Source organism: Scyliorhinus canicula, chromosome 20, assembly GCF_902713615.1.
Source record: "Scyliorhinus canicula chromosome 20, sScyCan1.1, whole genome shotgun sequence".
In the NCBI taxonomy this organism is placed as follows: domain Eukaryota; kingdom Metazoa; phylum Chordata; class Chondrichthyes; order Carcharhiniformes; family Scyliorhinidae; genus Scyliorhinus; species Scyliorhinus canicula.
In genome coordinates this window covers 27777294-27793735 of record NC_052165.1, presented here as the reverse complement: position 1 = coordinate 27793735, position 16442 = coordinate 27777294, and the positions used below count along the sequence as shown (strand labels likewise).

The window sequence follows — 16442 nt, the reverse complement described above, 5'->3', positions numbered from 1 at the left end:
CTGATGGCCTACATTCTAGTGTCTTAAAGGAAGTCACATTGGATATGGGAAAGGTGCCAATGGATTGGAAAAATGTTAATGTAACGTCCTTATGCAAAAAGGGAGGAAGACAGAAAGTAAGTAACTATAGACCAATTAGCTTAACATCTTTCGTCAGAAAATAGTTAGAATCTATTATTAAGGAAGTATTAACGACATTTGGAAAGTCAAAACGCCATCCATCAGAGTTGGCGGGGTTTTATGAAGGGTGAATCGAGTTTGACCAATTTGCTCGAGTTGATGTAACAAGGCAAGTGGATAATGGGGATCTTTTAGATGAGTATATCTGAACTTCCAGAAGACATTTGATACGGTGCTGCTGTAAAGGTTAGTACACAAGATAAGATCACATAGGATTAGGGGTCATTTATTAGCTTCGGTGGAAGATTGGCTAGCCGACAGAAGGGAAAGAGTCAGGATGAATTTTTTTTTTGGTTGGCAAGATGTAACTCGTGGGGTGCCACAGGTTCAGTCCTTGGGCTCCAATTATTTACATATATATTAATGTCTCGGATATTGGGATGGAATAGCCAAATTTGCAGATTACACTAAAATAGGTTGGATAGTAAGTTGCAATGAGGAAATAAGAAATTTACAAATGGATGTAGATAGGTTAGGTCAGTGGGCAGATGGAGTTTAACGTGTTTGTGTGTGGTTATCCATTTTGGTTGAAAAAATGAAAAGGCAACTTATTATCTAAATGGAAAGGAAGAGTGTTTTGGAAATTGAAAGGGACAATGTTTCGGTGCAGAGAGATCTGGGCGTTCTCGTGCATGAAGAACAGAAAACTAGCATGCAGGTAAAGCAGGTCATAAGACAAATTGAAATTTGGCCTTTATAGCTAAAGGAATGAAGTATAAAAGTAGGGCAGTGTTGCTGCAACTGAACAAGGCTGAGACTTCACCTGGAGTACGGTGTACAGCTTTGGTCCCCTTATTTGAGGAGGGATATAGTTGCATTAGAAGCAGTTCAGTTGACTAGGTTGCTTCTAGAGATGAGGGGGTTTTCTTGTGAAGAGATTGAGAAGTTTAGGCCTATACTCTATCATGTTTAGAATTAGAGGTGTAGAAGATGATAAAAGTAGACGTAGAACGGATGTTGGTCTTGTGGAGCAATCTAGAATGAAATGTCACAGTTATAGGACAAGGGGTAGAGATTTAAAACTGAGATGAGGAGAAATTACTTCTTTCAAAGGGTCGCAGATCTGTGAAATTTACTACCCCAGACTAGGTGGATGCTGGAATATTGAGTAAATTTAAGGAGCGGATAGACAGACTTTTAATTAGTAATGAGTTGAAGGGTTATGTAGAATGCGCAGGAAAGTGGAGTTGAGGCAAAGAGATCAGCCATGATTATATTGAATGGCAGACCACACTCGAGGGGATGAATTGCCTACTCCTGCTCCTAGCTCCTATAAACCGTTTGATCTGCAATTTCCTTGCTAAAGTAAATTTCTTCTTGTTTTGTTGAAGGGGAAGGGGGGGGGGGGGGGGTAGAAGACAGATAACATAATATAGAGGCTCATTTTGGAAACTGTCCAATGATTATTATGTGATTTAAAATAGTTCCTGGATTTCTACTGGGATTCCTCAGGATTACACATTTGGCTGCTAGATCTCCACAAGCAATGCCCAAATACTTGCCACCTGTCTTAAACTGCATACAGAGCTCATTCTGCCTAGATAGAGACAATGGATATAGATGGTATATAAGCAACTGAGTTTTAAAAAAAAAACAATGGTCAATTTTCTTTAACAGGAAGTCTTCTAAATGAAATGAAAATCGCTTATTGTCACGAGTAGGCTTCAATTAAGTTACTGTGAAAAGCCCCTAGTCGCCACATTCCGGCGCCTGTCCGGGGAGGCTGGTACAGGAATTGAACCGTGCTGCTGGCCTGCTTGGTCTGCTTTAAAAGCCAGCGATTTAGCCCAGTGAGCGATTTACTTGTTTTCCGAAAACACCGGGAATTTCAATGTCTTCAAATTCTACCTGACAAAGAGATTTTCAGGCAACTCTCGGTGCCATTCGCGAGGGATAGCACATCATTGCCAGTTTAGTGCATGCATCAATTTGCTAAATTAAAGAGAAAATGGCACCTTGGCAGGAGGTTGTGTGGGAAATGTATAAATGGGCATTGCGTGAATGAATGGGTGGTAATGTCATTGAACTTTATCTCCAAAGATTGATGCCTAGGAAAGGAAGAATGAACCTGAGCTGGACAGTATCAACATAAAGGAGGGAAGGGACTTAGCAGGGGAGCAGGTTCATAAATCCCAGTCATACCCCTGTTAATACCTTTTTCTTCATCAAACTATCTGGAACACAAATTGTATCATCAGCCATTATCTATGACTGATCTAGCACAGGGCTAAATCGCTGGATTTGCAAGCAGACCCAGGCAGGCCAGCAGCACGGTTCAATTCCTGTACCAGCCTTCCCTAACAGGCGCTGGAATGTGGTGACTAGGGGCTTTTCACAGTAACTTCTCAAAATATTAACTTTTTTGTTGGAGGAGAAAGTGAGCACTTCTCCCGTCGTGAGAAAACATCGAGAACCTCCAGTAGCGCTCCCTTCTGTAGTACTCAAGGAAGAATTCTTACCATATCCCCATAGGTTCTGAGGGAACATGTTTCACCTGTGTCACAGCTAGGGAATTTGCTAGGGAAAAATAAATATTGTGGGTCAGGTGGTTTTGATACCTGAAGTTAGAACTAAATTTGATAATATGAGGAAGCCAATAATAAAGGGGTTTAAAGCCCCCCCTTTTTTGGGACAGCCTTTTCCTGAGGATTCCTCAAGTGTTCCTATAATTGCTGTTGGTTTATCATTCAACATTCAACAATGGGCCTTGAGATGCCCTGTCTTTTGGAAACCCGTCTTATGGAAATAAAGTAACACTGGTTTACTTTTACCCTTTTATTCTCTGCATTGTTGTTTTTCTTAGTGGAATACCTTATGCCTTCTCCATAAGGCATAGCGGCTAGATTAGCACAGGACTAAAGAGCTGGCTTTTAAAGCAGACCAAAGCAGGCCTGCAGCGTGGGTTCAATTCCCATACCAGCCTCCCTGAACAGGCACCGGAATGTGGCGACTAGGGGCTTTTCACAGTAACTTCATTTGTCGCCTACTTCAGACAAGCAATTTTGATTTCATTTCATTTTCATAAAGCTAGACTCTTTGTTCCTCCAGCATCCCTGTTAGTTTACAACTGGAGCTATACTGCCCCCAGCTGCCTATATAATACATCATACCCCTAGGCCAGAACCGCTGCTTCCTGTACCTTAGAAGCTTCCTTTACTGTAGAAGCTTATGGTCTTCCAAGTGTAACGTAATAGCTATTTGAATGATATTTTGAAATTCTTCCAGTATTATTGGCTTTCTCATATTATCAAATTTAGATCTAACTTCGGTATCAAAACCACCTGTCCCACAATATTTCTTTTTCCCTAGCAAATTCTAAAAATGTTTCATTCGGTCTTTGTTTAAAGTCTGAAATTCCAACAAATGTGCTTCAGGGACATCTTTGTGAGCATTAAATACTACCTCGATCTGAAGAGTTTTCTTCTTAAAGACTAAAGTACAAAAGCATACCTTCCTGACCAAAACATTTGCAAAATGAGACTGCATGTGTCCTTTGACCATTTTAGTTGGTAATTTTCATATGTCATAAAATATCTCTCAACCCTTTCTTCAGAGAATTTAGGCAATAGAACGAGCCTTTTGTTTTATCAAAGTGCCGAATAGGACTTGATTCCTCATCCAAACTACCAGACTCTATTTCACTCTGCAACCCACGATTTTCTGTAGCCAGTTCATGGTGCTAAATGGATTAGCAAATAATCCATTTGCTAGCATACTAGGAGATGATGTTCTCACGGACTTACATATGCTATTCATTAATAATAATAATGACTCAAGATTAGAATGAGGTAAGCTACCTGTTACTTATTGGAGACCCTGACCCTGCAATGGATCTTAAACCTAAAATACAGAATCCTTTCAATACTTTACAGCAGGGAGTTTCCAAACTGTGCCCTGAGTTCTAGCAATGCAGCTGTGAAGCTTTGGCATGTTTATCTTTAAGATTGTATGTTTCTAAAGTGTTGGTTTGCCAACTTTTGTTTTACTAAGGAGCTTAGGAATGCCTTTGTGGCACTGCTGCCTCTGATAAACTTGTACCTGCAACATGTGATCAATGCATGTTAATACAAACACAGATGCTAGAAGCTTCACAAAGTCTGAAAGATTGCTTCACAGAAAAAGGGAAGGGACAGAAGAATATATGAAGCAAAATAATGAATGGTATTTCCAAAAAACGGAATAAAAATGTAAGGAATCGATGATGACCTTGCTTAAATACATTCAAAATACTGTTCTTGCATTCGTCCCCATGCTGTTTAAGTTCGAGGGTTTGTAAACTTGAGTACACATTTGCAAAATGTCCATCACAGCAATGGAAAATTACAAATAATTTAGTTACTTCTCACAGAAATATCTTGGCATTTAAGGAAATTGGCATTGGAGAAACACGGGACGCATGGTGAAAATGCAGTTTGACTAAAAATATGTTTGAATAGGAACGAAAAATAAAATATGGAAAGTAAAAAGAAGAAATATTTACTACGTTTCTTGTGACTGAAGATATGCAGATATATAAATTGCATCAACTGCAAGTTACTTGTATAATTGGTGATATTGATCATGGTTTAAGGTGATGAGTTGAATGTTAACGTGAATTAAGGTTCACCTTTTTCATAGTCTGATTGTGGTTGATTATTGTTTACTTTGAGTTGGTGCTCTTTGAGACTATTTTTCTGATTCTGTTAACAGGTGGAGAAAATGATCAAGAATGTGCTGATAATGGTGTGTTTGCTCCAACAACTGGTCAAATTGACTGGTGTCCTATCTGCCTGAACCACTTTGTGGAACAAGAAGTGGCTGTTCCTGAGAGCTGTTCTCACATTTTTTGCCTGAGGTGCATTCTTGCGTGGGCTGAAGTAAGAAAAATATTAACTCCTAATTAACAGTATTATAAATATATTTTTTAAAAACTTCATGTATGGAAGTGAAATGAAAATATAGTAGTGAATAAGGTGAACCTCATTTGGTTGCACCGGGTGAGTGATCTGTTATGAAATTAACAATGAATCTATAAAAATAGTACAGTTGAGTCAAATGAGCAGCATTTCTCAAAATACATGTCTTGGTGTAGACTTTAGCAGGATTATGTTGTGAGGGCGCTGGCATTGGATGGGAGATGGTATGGCAGGAGGAAGAAGAAGAGTGATAGGAGTTGCATTCTCTCAGTTTAGGATGCGCTGTAATATTTGATTGAATGCATATATCCTATCCAGGAGAAGATGAACATTCAAAATATTATGCATCTTGTGATAGTTACTGATATAATGGACCAGGTCATGCTGGAAATAACAATGTTGGCAGCATACAGCCTGATTCATGTGCAAGTTCAGAGGGTAAAGAGATGACGCTCGAGTTAAGAATCTCCAGAACTTGCTGGTGGATTGAGATCACTTTGATAGTTGCTTCGCTAGAATGCTCTTAACCCCCCTTGCCATTAGTTACATCGGGTTATATTTCTTGGAATTTAGAATGCTATTTATTTGAAGCTTGTAATCTATTAAGAGGAACTGATGGTGTGGATAGGGGGAAACTGTTTCCACTGGTGGGATTCTTATACCAGGAGTATTGCCTAAAAATTAAAACCAATCCTTTCGGGAGCAAAATTAGGAAACACTTCTACATGCAAAAAGGTGGTAGAAGTTGGGAATTCTCTTTGGCAATATCAATGATAGGTGTTTGTTCACCAAAGGTGGGAAGGAAAAGGTACAAAGGCAGGAATATGGGTTTACATTACAGAACAGCCATGATCTATGAATGGCTTGAGCAGCTAAATGGGCTCCGTTTGTTCCTATGGACTGGTTCATTGATTACTGTGCACCACAAAACTGTATCTTTTAAAAGAAAATTAGAGCACCGAATTCTTTCTTTTCCAATTAAGGGGCAATTTAGCGTGACCAATTCACCTAGCCTGCACATCTTTGAGTTGTGGGGTGAGACCCACGCAAACAGGGGGAGAATGTGCAAGCTCCACACAGACAGTGACCCAGGATCGAACCCAGGTCCTGAACAGCATGAGGTAGCAGTGCTAATCACTGGGCCACCGTGCCGCCCCCACACAAGTTGACGAAGAGTATAAGTACCAATTTAATTATATGATATTGTGAGTGCAATGTCAATCAATCTTCCTGAATAGGAACCAATTAAAGTATTCAGTCTCATTCCTGCATGTGATCAGTTGTTCGCGATTTGTAAATGATCAGTTTGTTTACTATATTTTATTTGTTTCTCCTCTCTTTCTTACCCTTTCTATTTCTCCTTATACACCTGATTTAACTTTGATTCACACTATTTCATTCTTCTGAGTTTCTGTTTCTTTTTTGATCCTTAAATCTTGGTGGTTAAGGTGATGCATTGAATATGAATCCAGTCATATTTTACATAGCGACAAAATAATGGAAATTATGTCAAGCAGTTATCCGGGCGAATCCCTGTGTAAAGATAATTTAACAACTAGAAAATGTTTGGAAGGGGGAAGATTCTTCTGCTCAAATATTTTTTTAGCTTCTTTGAATACTTCAGTAGATAAATTAGATGGTGAATCTCGCCTTGATATTTGAACTTCAGCAATAATTTTGGGAATTCTTGGGAAGTGATATTCAATGATGGGGAAAGTTCCTGATCAATCAATGTTTTTTTTAAAATTTAGAGTATCTAATTAATTTTTTTCCAATTAAGGGACAATTTAGCATGGCCAATCCACCTACTCTGCTCATCTTTAGGTTGTGGGGGCGAAACCCATGCAAACACGGGGAACATATGCAAACTCCACACGGACAGTGACTCAGGGCCGGGATCGAACCTGGGACCTCGGCGCCGTGAGGCAGCAGTACTGTCCTCAATCAGTGTTCAGAAGGAACCCTCTTGTTTTGAGACTACATTTTTTACCTCAATAACAAAACTAAAAATTTGTTTTCATGGAATTTCTAGCAACACTAATATAAGGGAACCAACAGAGATAGAGGGTGTAACAAATGGTCTGTAGATTTAGATTAAATTTAAATAAATATAGAGTTTTGAGCATTGGTTTAAAAAAATGCTCATTTAAATTGGAGGTGAGTCACTTGGAAATGTACCTCAAAATGATGGTTGACCCATCATTTGCATTGTATAGACACTGGCAAAATACGTTTAAGGAAGACTGGTAGAATATTGGGATTTCAAAGCCTGGGCTTTATAATACACGTTTGTATAGGTGAAGTTAAGATTTAACACTGCTGTAGTCAGACCACATTCAGAGTAATGTGTTCAGTTTTGTCACCAAAAAATACATGTACATTGGAAAGAATGCAGGGAATTGCAAGTCAATCTACCTGTAAATGGCAAAAATAAAATAATTGAGAACCTTGCCCTTCACAGCCCTGGGGGGCTGGGCGATGCAGTAATAAGGAGGGAGACTTCACAGAAGTATGTACAGAAAATATTAAATGTCATGGACGAGACAAATCTAAAATGTTTATTTAAAGCAAAGCAAGAGATTAGGATTAGAAGAGAGAAATTAGTGAATAATAAATTTTAAACCAAACAGTTAAGAATTTTCTTTCATTGCTAACAATTGTTATCCTGGAATAATCTACCAAACATGATTTTAAGTGCAAGAATATTAGATGGTAGAGTTTCCCCAATGGTCACAATCCATGGTCCCAGTAAAATTTGCTCCTATTTTGAAAGCATGGGTGCCTCCCTCCCCAATCCTGGCTTTCTGCTTAAATTCATTGGCATATCACTCAAGGTAAGATCGGTCAAGGACAGCATTTTTAAATGTAGTTTTTTAAAAAAGCACATTTTGCTTGCAAAAATATTCCTTGATTATATTTAAGAGTGGTAATTTGTTAAAATTTGAATACTACAGCTGAAAATGGATTCATCACAAAAAAAATAACCGTTTTAAATCCATCACCAATGAATAATCTTGATTCTAACTGACTGACTGAAAATTACTTTTCGCAAATTTCCGAACTGCTTTCTAATTAAATTGCGCTACAGTAGTCAGTTATTGAGTAAATAAAAAAACTCATTCTCTTTTCGAAATGCATCGATTAGTATCCTTGTGCCCAAAAGTTCCAATTTATTTTTGGGGCCTCATCAAAGGTCTACAAACAAAGGCAATTAGCAGGAACTCCCAATGATGATTAATTCACCCTGGGTGTGGCTGGTCTGGGCAGGGCCTGCTTCTAGAATAATGATTTTAGATTCAGCACAAAAGGACTCTGGAAACTGGAGTTGCACTGAATGCAGTTTGTGCTTCATGCCATTATCGAAGGATTTGCGCCTCAACAAAATCCAGCTCCGTGCATAAAGTAAACAATTATCTTATTCGAAAGATGAGGCGATTGTGGGGGAAGGGGCCTGCGGGGATGGAAATGGTAACTTCCTCCTCTTGGGCTTTTTGATGTGATATGGATTGCTTCCATGAGCAATGGCACAGTAAGGATGTTGGCTAACCTGCAAGTCATATTTTTATTTTGGAATAGTTCTTTTGGAGTGACCTAAATGTCAGGTTTTGCTGTTTTTTCCTATGCAATAAAGAAAAATTAGTCATTGTGGCCTCAGTATTTGGGATATGGCTCACAAGAATCATTTTTAGTTTAAGCATAATTAACATGTTTTTTATCAAAGATATTTAATTATAGTACATTATAATTGCATCATCAATGAATAACTTTTCCAGGCACATTGTTGCCTAGAGCTGGAGAGGCTGGCATGTTAAATTGCATTCTTGCAGTATTCCTATCAAATTTTCCCCATTTTGATAAGGGCCACAAATGTGCAGTCTATGGGCTGTAAATCAGGAAATATTTGCTGTTGCCTAATGGGATATTTTAACAGGACACCCAGTACATAAAACTTTAAATTACTAATTTTGGTTGTAAATTATTCATGTCTGAATTATAAATTTGCCTGATTCCTAGTGTGCTATGTAAGATGAGCAGCGTTAGTTTGCTCTTCCCTATGTGCTGAGTGAAATCTCTAAGTGAAATTCTGTTTGTGTGAAAGTGCTGGCAATGTTGGGTCCCACAGAGTGTGCTATGTGCTAATATTTCCTGGTTTACAGTATTTGTACCACTGATGTCTACTCTTTGCCCCAGGGGTTCTGGCTGAGAGATTGGCAGGGACACTGGGGTGAAGGATGGAGGTCAGTTAAGTTCCAGCGTGAAAACTGAAATAACTTGGTGAATAATGCTGGAGAGGAATTTAGCAGGTAAGCTTCTTTCAGCCTTTTCTTTGGCATCCCAATTACAGAGGAGTTGTGAAGAAATAAAGGCATCTTAAATTATTGCAGCAGCTAAACTTTCTTTGCATTTCTGATGCACCGTATTATAAATGCTCAGAATGAGTGTTGAGCAATTTATTTTTCAATACAAATTATCCTAGAAATCCTTAAAATTATGCCAAAAGTCTCTGAAAAATCCTTAAAACGACTGGGGAAATAAAACATGTTTCTGTTGGTCATGCTCGATTTTCCCGAGTGCCAGCCAACTGGTGATGTGTTGAATTACAGTGGTGTATAAGTTCCGACTCTTACGGCATGAAAGTGCAATTGATTTTGCTGTGTTTGTTATTCAGGTCTGAAAATTTGACTTGTATTTGTATTGTGATTTTAAAAGAGCTAATGGAAGAAAGAACATTTGAATATAGGCTTTTTAAAAAAGGTTGCATTTGCTGGTGCACACCTTACCAAGTGGTGTTTTTTATTCCCTGTGAAAAGATTTATGTGGTGCTGTTGTATTTCAGCTGATAACGTATATGGAATCAAGGTTCTCACTGAAGTCAGTCAGTTGGGAGTTGAATTGTAACATACTTGATCTGCATGTTGCCAATCCCTGAATATTGATGCCATTTGCGATCCGATTGAGCAATCCTCTCTTAATTTAATACCTCTCGTTAGTAGACGCTGTTCCTTATGATCTGAAGACATACTTTTTCTATAGTCTATTCTTGCAAAGGTGCAAACTGGAGACGATAATAGTCATGATGCTTATTCTTTTCTGTTTCTTAGATTTAAGGTAGATAGACTTTAGTTAATCTACAAAATTCACAATTGAATAATGTTTACACAAGAATTATAGACTGCTATTTAATGTATGTTTGTGAAATTCATAATGGGTCAATTATCCTTAAGTTAGTTTTGGATTGAATACAAGAGCCACTGATAAATGTTGGAATGAAGTTTTGATTCTACATCATAAATTCAAGCAAGTGAGTCTACTCACAAACATGGGGCGGCACGGTGGCACAGCGCCTCACAGCACCAGAGACCTGGGTTCAATTCACACTTCGGGTGACTGTGTGGAGTTTGTACGTTCTTCCCGTGTCTGCGTTGGGTTGCTCCAGTTTCCCCCCTCAGTCCAAAAATGTGTGGATTAGTCATGCTACATTGCCACTTAATGTTCAGGGATGTACATGTTAGGTTACGGGAATAGGACGGGGTGGACGGCGGAGTGTGCTCATTCGAAGGGTAGGCGCAGACTTCATGGGCCGAATGGCACTGTAAGGATCCTATGAAACATCTGCACCAATATATTATTCAAGCAGGTTGTGAAATTGCCTCATTCTGAGAAAACATCAGATTTTGGAAGAGCTTCAAGTCGAATGGATCAAACCTATCCATCCTTGTCAAAAGGATGGTGTGCTAGCAAAGAGTTATATTCCAAACAATTAACGTCTTTCCTATTTTCAGATGCCCCTGACCATCAAAAATTGATTCATATTTATCTTACTGTTGGTTGTGGGAACATGTGCATAAAATAATGACTGCTTTCACCTAGAGCAATTCATTTTCTATGACGTGCTTTTGAGAAGGATTTGGCACCTATGGTGCTGTAGGTTTTGGGCTGCGGATATGTGAGGAACAGTGTTTTTATGTAGCGAGTGGAAATGACCTGAAGCTGGCTGTCTACAAGGATGGTGGAAGCAGAAACTATCAATGATTTTAAAAGGAAATTGGAAGGGCACTAAAAGGAAATAAACTTTCAGGGCCTGCAGTGATAAAACAGAGTAATAGGACTGACCGAATTTCTCTACAGAGATCTAGCATGGGCTTGATGACAAGGTGACAATGCTTTCCTTTTTCCCCTTCCCCATCCCTTCATGAGAAAAGGAGAAATGGGAGTAACGGAGGATTATATTGCCCATCCAACAGTCTATGGGAAAGGCCTAAGTCACAATGGCACAACTGAAATGAGAAAACTGAGCATTCAACTCATTCCATTATACAATTTGGGTGATTGTGGTGACAACCTATCAGCAGTGATGGTTATCTGGCTAAAGTGCTGATACTAATTGAATATAATAATTGAAGACAGTGTAAAAAGCAGAAGAGTAACTCAGAAAAATCAGTCATACAAATGGAAGTAAGTGTATCTGTCTTACAGAAACGATGCTGGTGCCCAATAGACCGTAAGCCTTTCAGTGTGATTTATCAACAAGATAACATAAAGAGTAACGCAAAGGTAAGCTATCGATACTTAGTTCAATATATAGATTATATTTGGGCAGCACGGTAGCACAAGTGGTTAGCACTGTGGCTTCACAGCACCAGGATCCCAGGTTTGATCACCTACTGGGTCACTCTTTGTGCAGAGTCTGCACGTTCTCCCCGTGTCTGCTTCGGGTGCTCCGGTTTCCTCCCACAGTCCAAAGACGTGCACGGTAGGTGGATTGGCCATGATAAATTGCCCTTCGTGACCAAAAAGGTTAGGAGGGGTTATTGGGTTACAGGGATAGGATGGAAGTGAGGGCTTAAGTGGGTCGGTACAGACTCGATGGGCTGAATGGCCTCCTTCTGCACTGTATGTTCTATGTTCATATACGTACAGATTGAATATCCAATATACAGTGAACTCAGGCAAAAGGCAATTCAGATGAATAACCATTGAAATAAGGTACAAGACTGCCTGTTCTTAGGGCTGGATTAAATGCTCTCCTGCCAGTGGGTTAGAAGGCAGGAATGGCATGTAAAATCCAGTGTACATATGCCTGCTCTTGGCTCTATTGAGACCTTTAAGTAATGAATTAATGGTCACTTAAGGGCCTCATCCTGCCACCACCGGTATTTTGCCCATGTCAAGTGTAAGCCTACACCGTGCAGGAAGCCCAGCAGCTTTAGCTGTGCCAGCTGATGTTGGGCCATGGGTGGCAAAATCCCCTTTAGGGCTCCAGGGCACATTGAAGGCAGCCCAATCCCACTAAACCTTTCTCCCTGACCATTTTGATCCAATCCCCAAGCTCCCCTCTTGCTGAGACCCCTGACCCTGTACTTATCTGTCAGTAAGGAATGAGTAGGTATAATGAAACAAACTGCTTATGTTGGAGCAACACTCTCTCTCCATTGCAAGTAAGAACCTGGTCATCAGGTGTAAGGTACTCTTGCTGTTAATATACATGGCTCGGGTATGGGCCATTTCTGCTTCATCTGGAGGTCGGAAATTAACCACCTTTGCAGGGAAGCCATGTACAAGCCTCTATAAAGGTGGGGAAACATGCTCACCTAATCCCGATGGGTACTTTTGTGCTTGGCTGCATCAAGCTGTGCGTAGCTACTCGGTACATAAACACCAAGTGCCACTACTTCTGAGGTTCTACCTATCCCCGGTGTTGCAAAGAATGAATGGGTCTTGCCACATTTCCACGGAATGTTCCAAGTAGTTGGAGCGCGCCTTATCACCTGACCCTCGTGGAAAAATATATGCAGAGAAACACCTTTTGACCTTGAGTTCACCAGGCAGTGGTCTGCGTGTGGGTGGGTGTCCTCCATGACGCAGGGGTGCTGCGCACGATGGACTGTTCCCAGGGTCATACACCGTTACACACATCAGTTGCTGTTGGAGGATCATCAGCTTGGCAAAAGCCCCCCCCACCCCACCACCCCACACACTGGAAACTGGTGGTAACCACAGAAGTGACTACCAGGCAGGACTTCCTCCTGAGAACCACAACACCACCATCTCTTCAATTTACCCCAGGATTGAGTGGAATCTTGCACTTTCTGCCCTCAAACTCTGGAACTGTAAAATAAATTAATTAATTACAGTAAAATTAATTAATTAATAGCAAATGATGTATAATTTTATCTGCTGTTTTTATGACATTTCAGCTACCCATGAAGCAGAGCTTTAGTAAAGATTCGAGAGAACCGAAGAAAGGCAGCAATGAAGAGCACTGTCAAAGTGTCACAAGGTAGGCACTGCCAAAATCTTAAAATTTAGACCAAATCTATTTATAATCTCCAATAAATGTATCTGAACATGGGTTAGGGTAGAACCAAAATTGGGTGGCAACTTGGTTTTTAAACAAAAAGTGAATGAATATTCGATTTTATTAGTTTCTGAGCAATCATTGAACATTTTTATTTAGTCATTAGATATGGATGTGCTTTGTAAATATAGTGATGTGTATTTGCAAAGCTTAATGGTTGTTTCAGATACCATTATTTGGATCTTGTGTGACCTTTATTAATACTACTTTATTCTACGTGCACTTTACATGTGGGGACAGTGGACAAGGGCTCATCCTAATGCAGGTTCATATGTAAAAGACTGGAATAATGTTTCCATTCTTGCCAGAGCTCGTAATATGATCAGTTTCCAAGTGCCCAGCTTTGTTTTACCAATGTTGCTGATATCTCACTGACAAGGCTCAGTAACTGTTAATCTATTCGGTAGTATATAATTTTTTAAGTGTGCAGTATTAATAATGAGGAAAGAGGAAGGTGTACAGCTAGAGATCCAGGATTAGGCATGACTGAAATAATAATAATCTTTATTAGTGTCACAAGTAGGCTTACATTAACACTGCAATGAAGTTACTGTAAAATCCCATAGTCGCCACACTACGGCGCCTGTTCGGGTACAGTGAGGGAGAATTCCGAACGTCCAAAAAATGTTTCCATACTTAAGTAAGTTTTGATTTGTGGATAGCAAAGCGGTATAGGAAAAACTGTTTCATGTAAGATGTGGGAACCCTGGTGGTTTCGCAAAAGTATGTGTTTGTGTAGGAGCTGAACTTATTAATCTTATAAATAAAAACTCAGTTACCAATTTATTAAAATTAGATGCGCTGAGAATTTTGGTAACTATATTTCCAGTGATTTAATGCTGCTGTGAATTCATAAAGCACTCTGGAAACTAGTCAGATTGGATTGTTTTAGTGAGCGTGATTTTGTGTGGCTGGGCCAGTGTGAATTCATTTAAGTGCAGTTTGGTTAAAAAATAATTCTGGTTCCCTCGTGCTTTAAATGAGCTATAATGCTTCTGCACTAATAGTATCTTAAAATATTGTCCGTCTTGAGTAGCTCTGGGTCTGTTTTCAGATCCGTTGTATAACATTGCCTATTCTGCACAGACAAACCACATTTTCAAGCAGGCTATACAACTATAATGGGTACACCATAAAATAATTTTTCTGCATCATTGTGGCTAAAAGTAGCGCCCCGAGTTCACTAGCACAAGGAAACCTGGGAATTTTTGCAATTGATTCATATTAATTTATAAAGATAAATGGGCTGAATTATGCTCTCTGGTGGTCTAACTGTGCCAACCATTCTGCACACTATTGTTTGACCACAGGCTTTTAGTCAGATTTTGCACTGGAATTTACTGCAATTATGGAGCCACAAGGCACAGGGCTCGCTCCAGGGAATTTGGGACTTGTTTGAACAGGGCAAGTAACTGCATCTCAATCAGTCAGTGAAGAATCATTAATGATTGGTGCAGAGTATGAATAAGGAAGTTAGAATATTTAAGTCAGTGCCAAATCAGGTACAGACCACCAAATAGGGAGGGAATGAAAGATAATAGAGAGGGGGGATAAAAGAGATGAAAAAGGTTTTTAAAATATGAATAATACTTGCAAAAGTTAGTTTTCTGTTTCAGAGAAATTCTTTTGGCCAGAATAAATTATTCTCTTCCCATTAACAATTTTCCTTTGACTCAAATTAACTTTTTCTGGTGAGTGTTTTGGGTATATATTGTGTAAATTCACACTGTTCCATTTAATTCAATGCTAAGTCTCTCAACAAGATAGTGGAATAGTGCAGCTTCTGGGGTAAGCATGCAACTTGGGCAGTGACTTCCACATTTAACTGTGCATGTGCCATTTCCGGAAGTAAATGTTTGATTGAGACTTAATAACAATATGTACTGTTGGCCTCGCCATCATTTTTACAGCAAAGTGCAGCTCATTGCTTTTTAAGACTTTCAAAAAACCTCATCTGTTTTTCTGTTTCAAATTACAGAAGAGACATTGTCTTGAATGATGGGTTATGCACATGCTTAAAGGGAAAATGCGAAAGTAAGTAACAAATGAGCTTTGTATTGATGGTATAAGTTGGAAGGAAACATACAAGTTTGGAAAAGGCAATTTCTTTGTAGCCTCTTGGAAAGATTTGGATTTTTGTCTGGACATAGGTCTAGCATGAAATCCAGAGGGAGGAAAGGGCTTTCAACCCATTAAATTTGCTTGATCCTGAATCCATGTATGGTTATCCTGTCATGAGCCTCCTTGCTACTTAATGCATTATTTGTTGGGGATAATCCTGGCAATGTAAATCACAAAATATGCAAAAAGCCAAAAGGAACTTGAGTCCTATAATAGACTTTGAAGAACGTATGCTCCCCGTAGTTGACCCATATTTAGTCAATCACGATAATGTGCAGTGAAGAAGGCTACTGAAGTTTTTTTTTCTTCTTCAGGAAACTGTGCTGCTTGGCAACAAACAGAATTTTGTGAAATACAAAGCGTACTGATCATGACCTGTGACAAAAAGAACAGGACATCAAAGAAGAGTAAAAATAAGGTTAGTTGAAGGATTGCCGAGTGGTAGATAATGGTGCGTTATGTGTGTGAATATACGTATTAGAAGCATGGATATGCCACTTGGTCCTTTGTGCCTGCTCCACCACCATAAGATTATGGCTGATCCAATTATACGCTGAACCCCACATTCCCGCCTACCCCTGGTAACTTTTCATCCCCTTTGTTAATCAAGAATCTTTTAAGACTCTAAAGCGTTACCTAAATTGAAGGAACCCATATGCTTTGCTTATTTTTGTTTGAGGTAAATTTGTTAATACATCTGGTGACTTTACCAAGAATCGAGAAATTGAAAAACATCATGACATTAAAAATAAATATTTGGGTGCATCAATCCACCTATTATAATAAGGATACACTGAGCATATTTAGTTTCATGCACTGACTATCTGGTAAAATTTCCTATCTGCTATTTTGTACAGTTACACAATAGATTGCAGATGAAGGCTGTT

General features: G+C 39.2%; 1 protein-coding gene across 1 annotated transcript in view; it reads left to right on the top strand.

Annotated features, from left to right (window-relative positions):
• Window positions 1–739: 739 nt before the first annotated feature.
• scaf11 (SR-related CTD-associated factor 11) overlaps window positions 740–16442 on the top strand; it is a 48141-nt gene continuing 32438 nt past the window's right edge. The window contains 6 exon segments of the mRNA XM_038781376.1: window positions 740–838; window positions 4803–5036; window positions 11553–11630; window positions 13274–13356; window positions 15413–15468; window positions 15870–15973. Coding sequence (XP_038637304.1) covers window positions 740–838; window positions 4803–5036; window positions 11553–11630; window positions 13274–13356; window positions 15413–15468; window positions 15870–15973 — 654 coding nt within the window.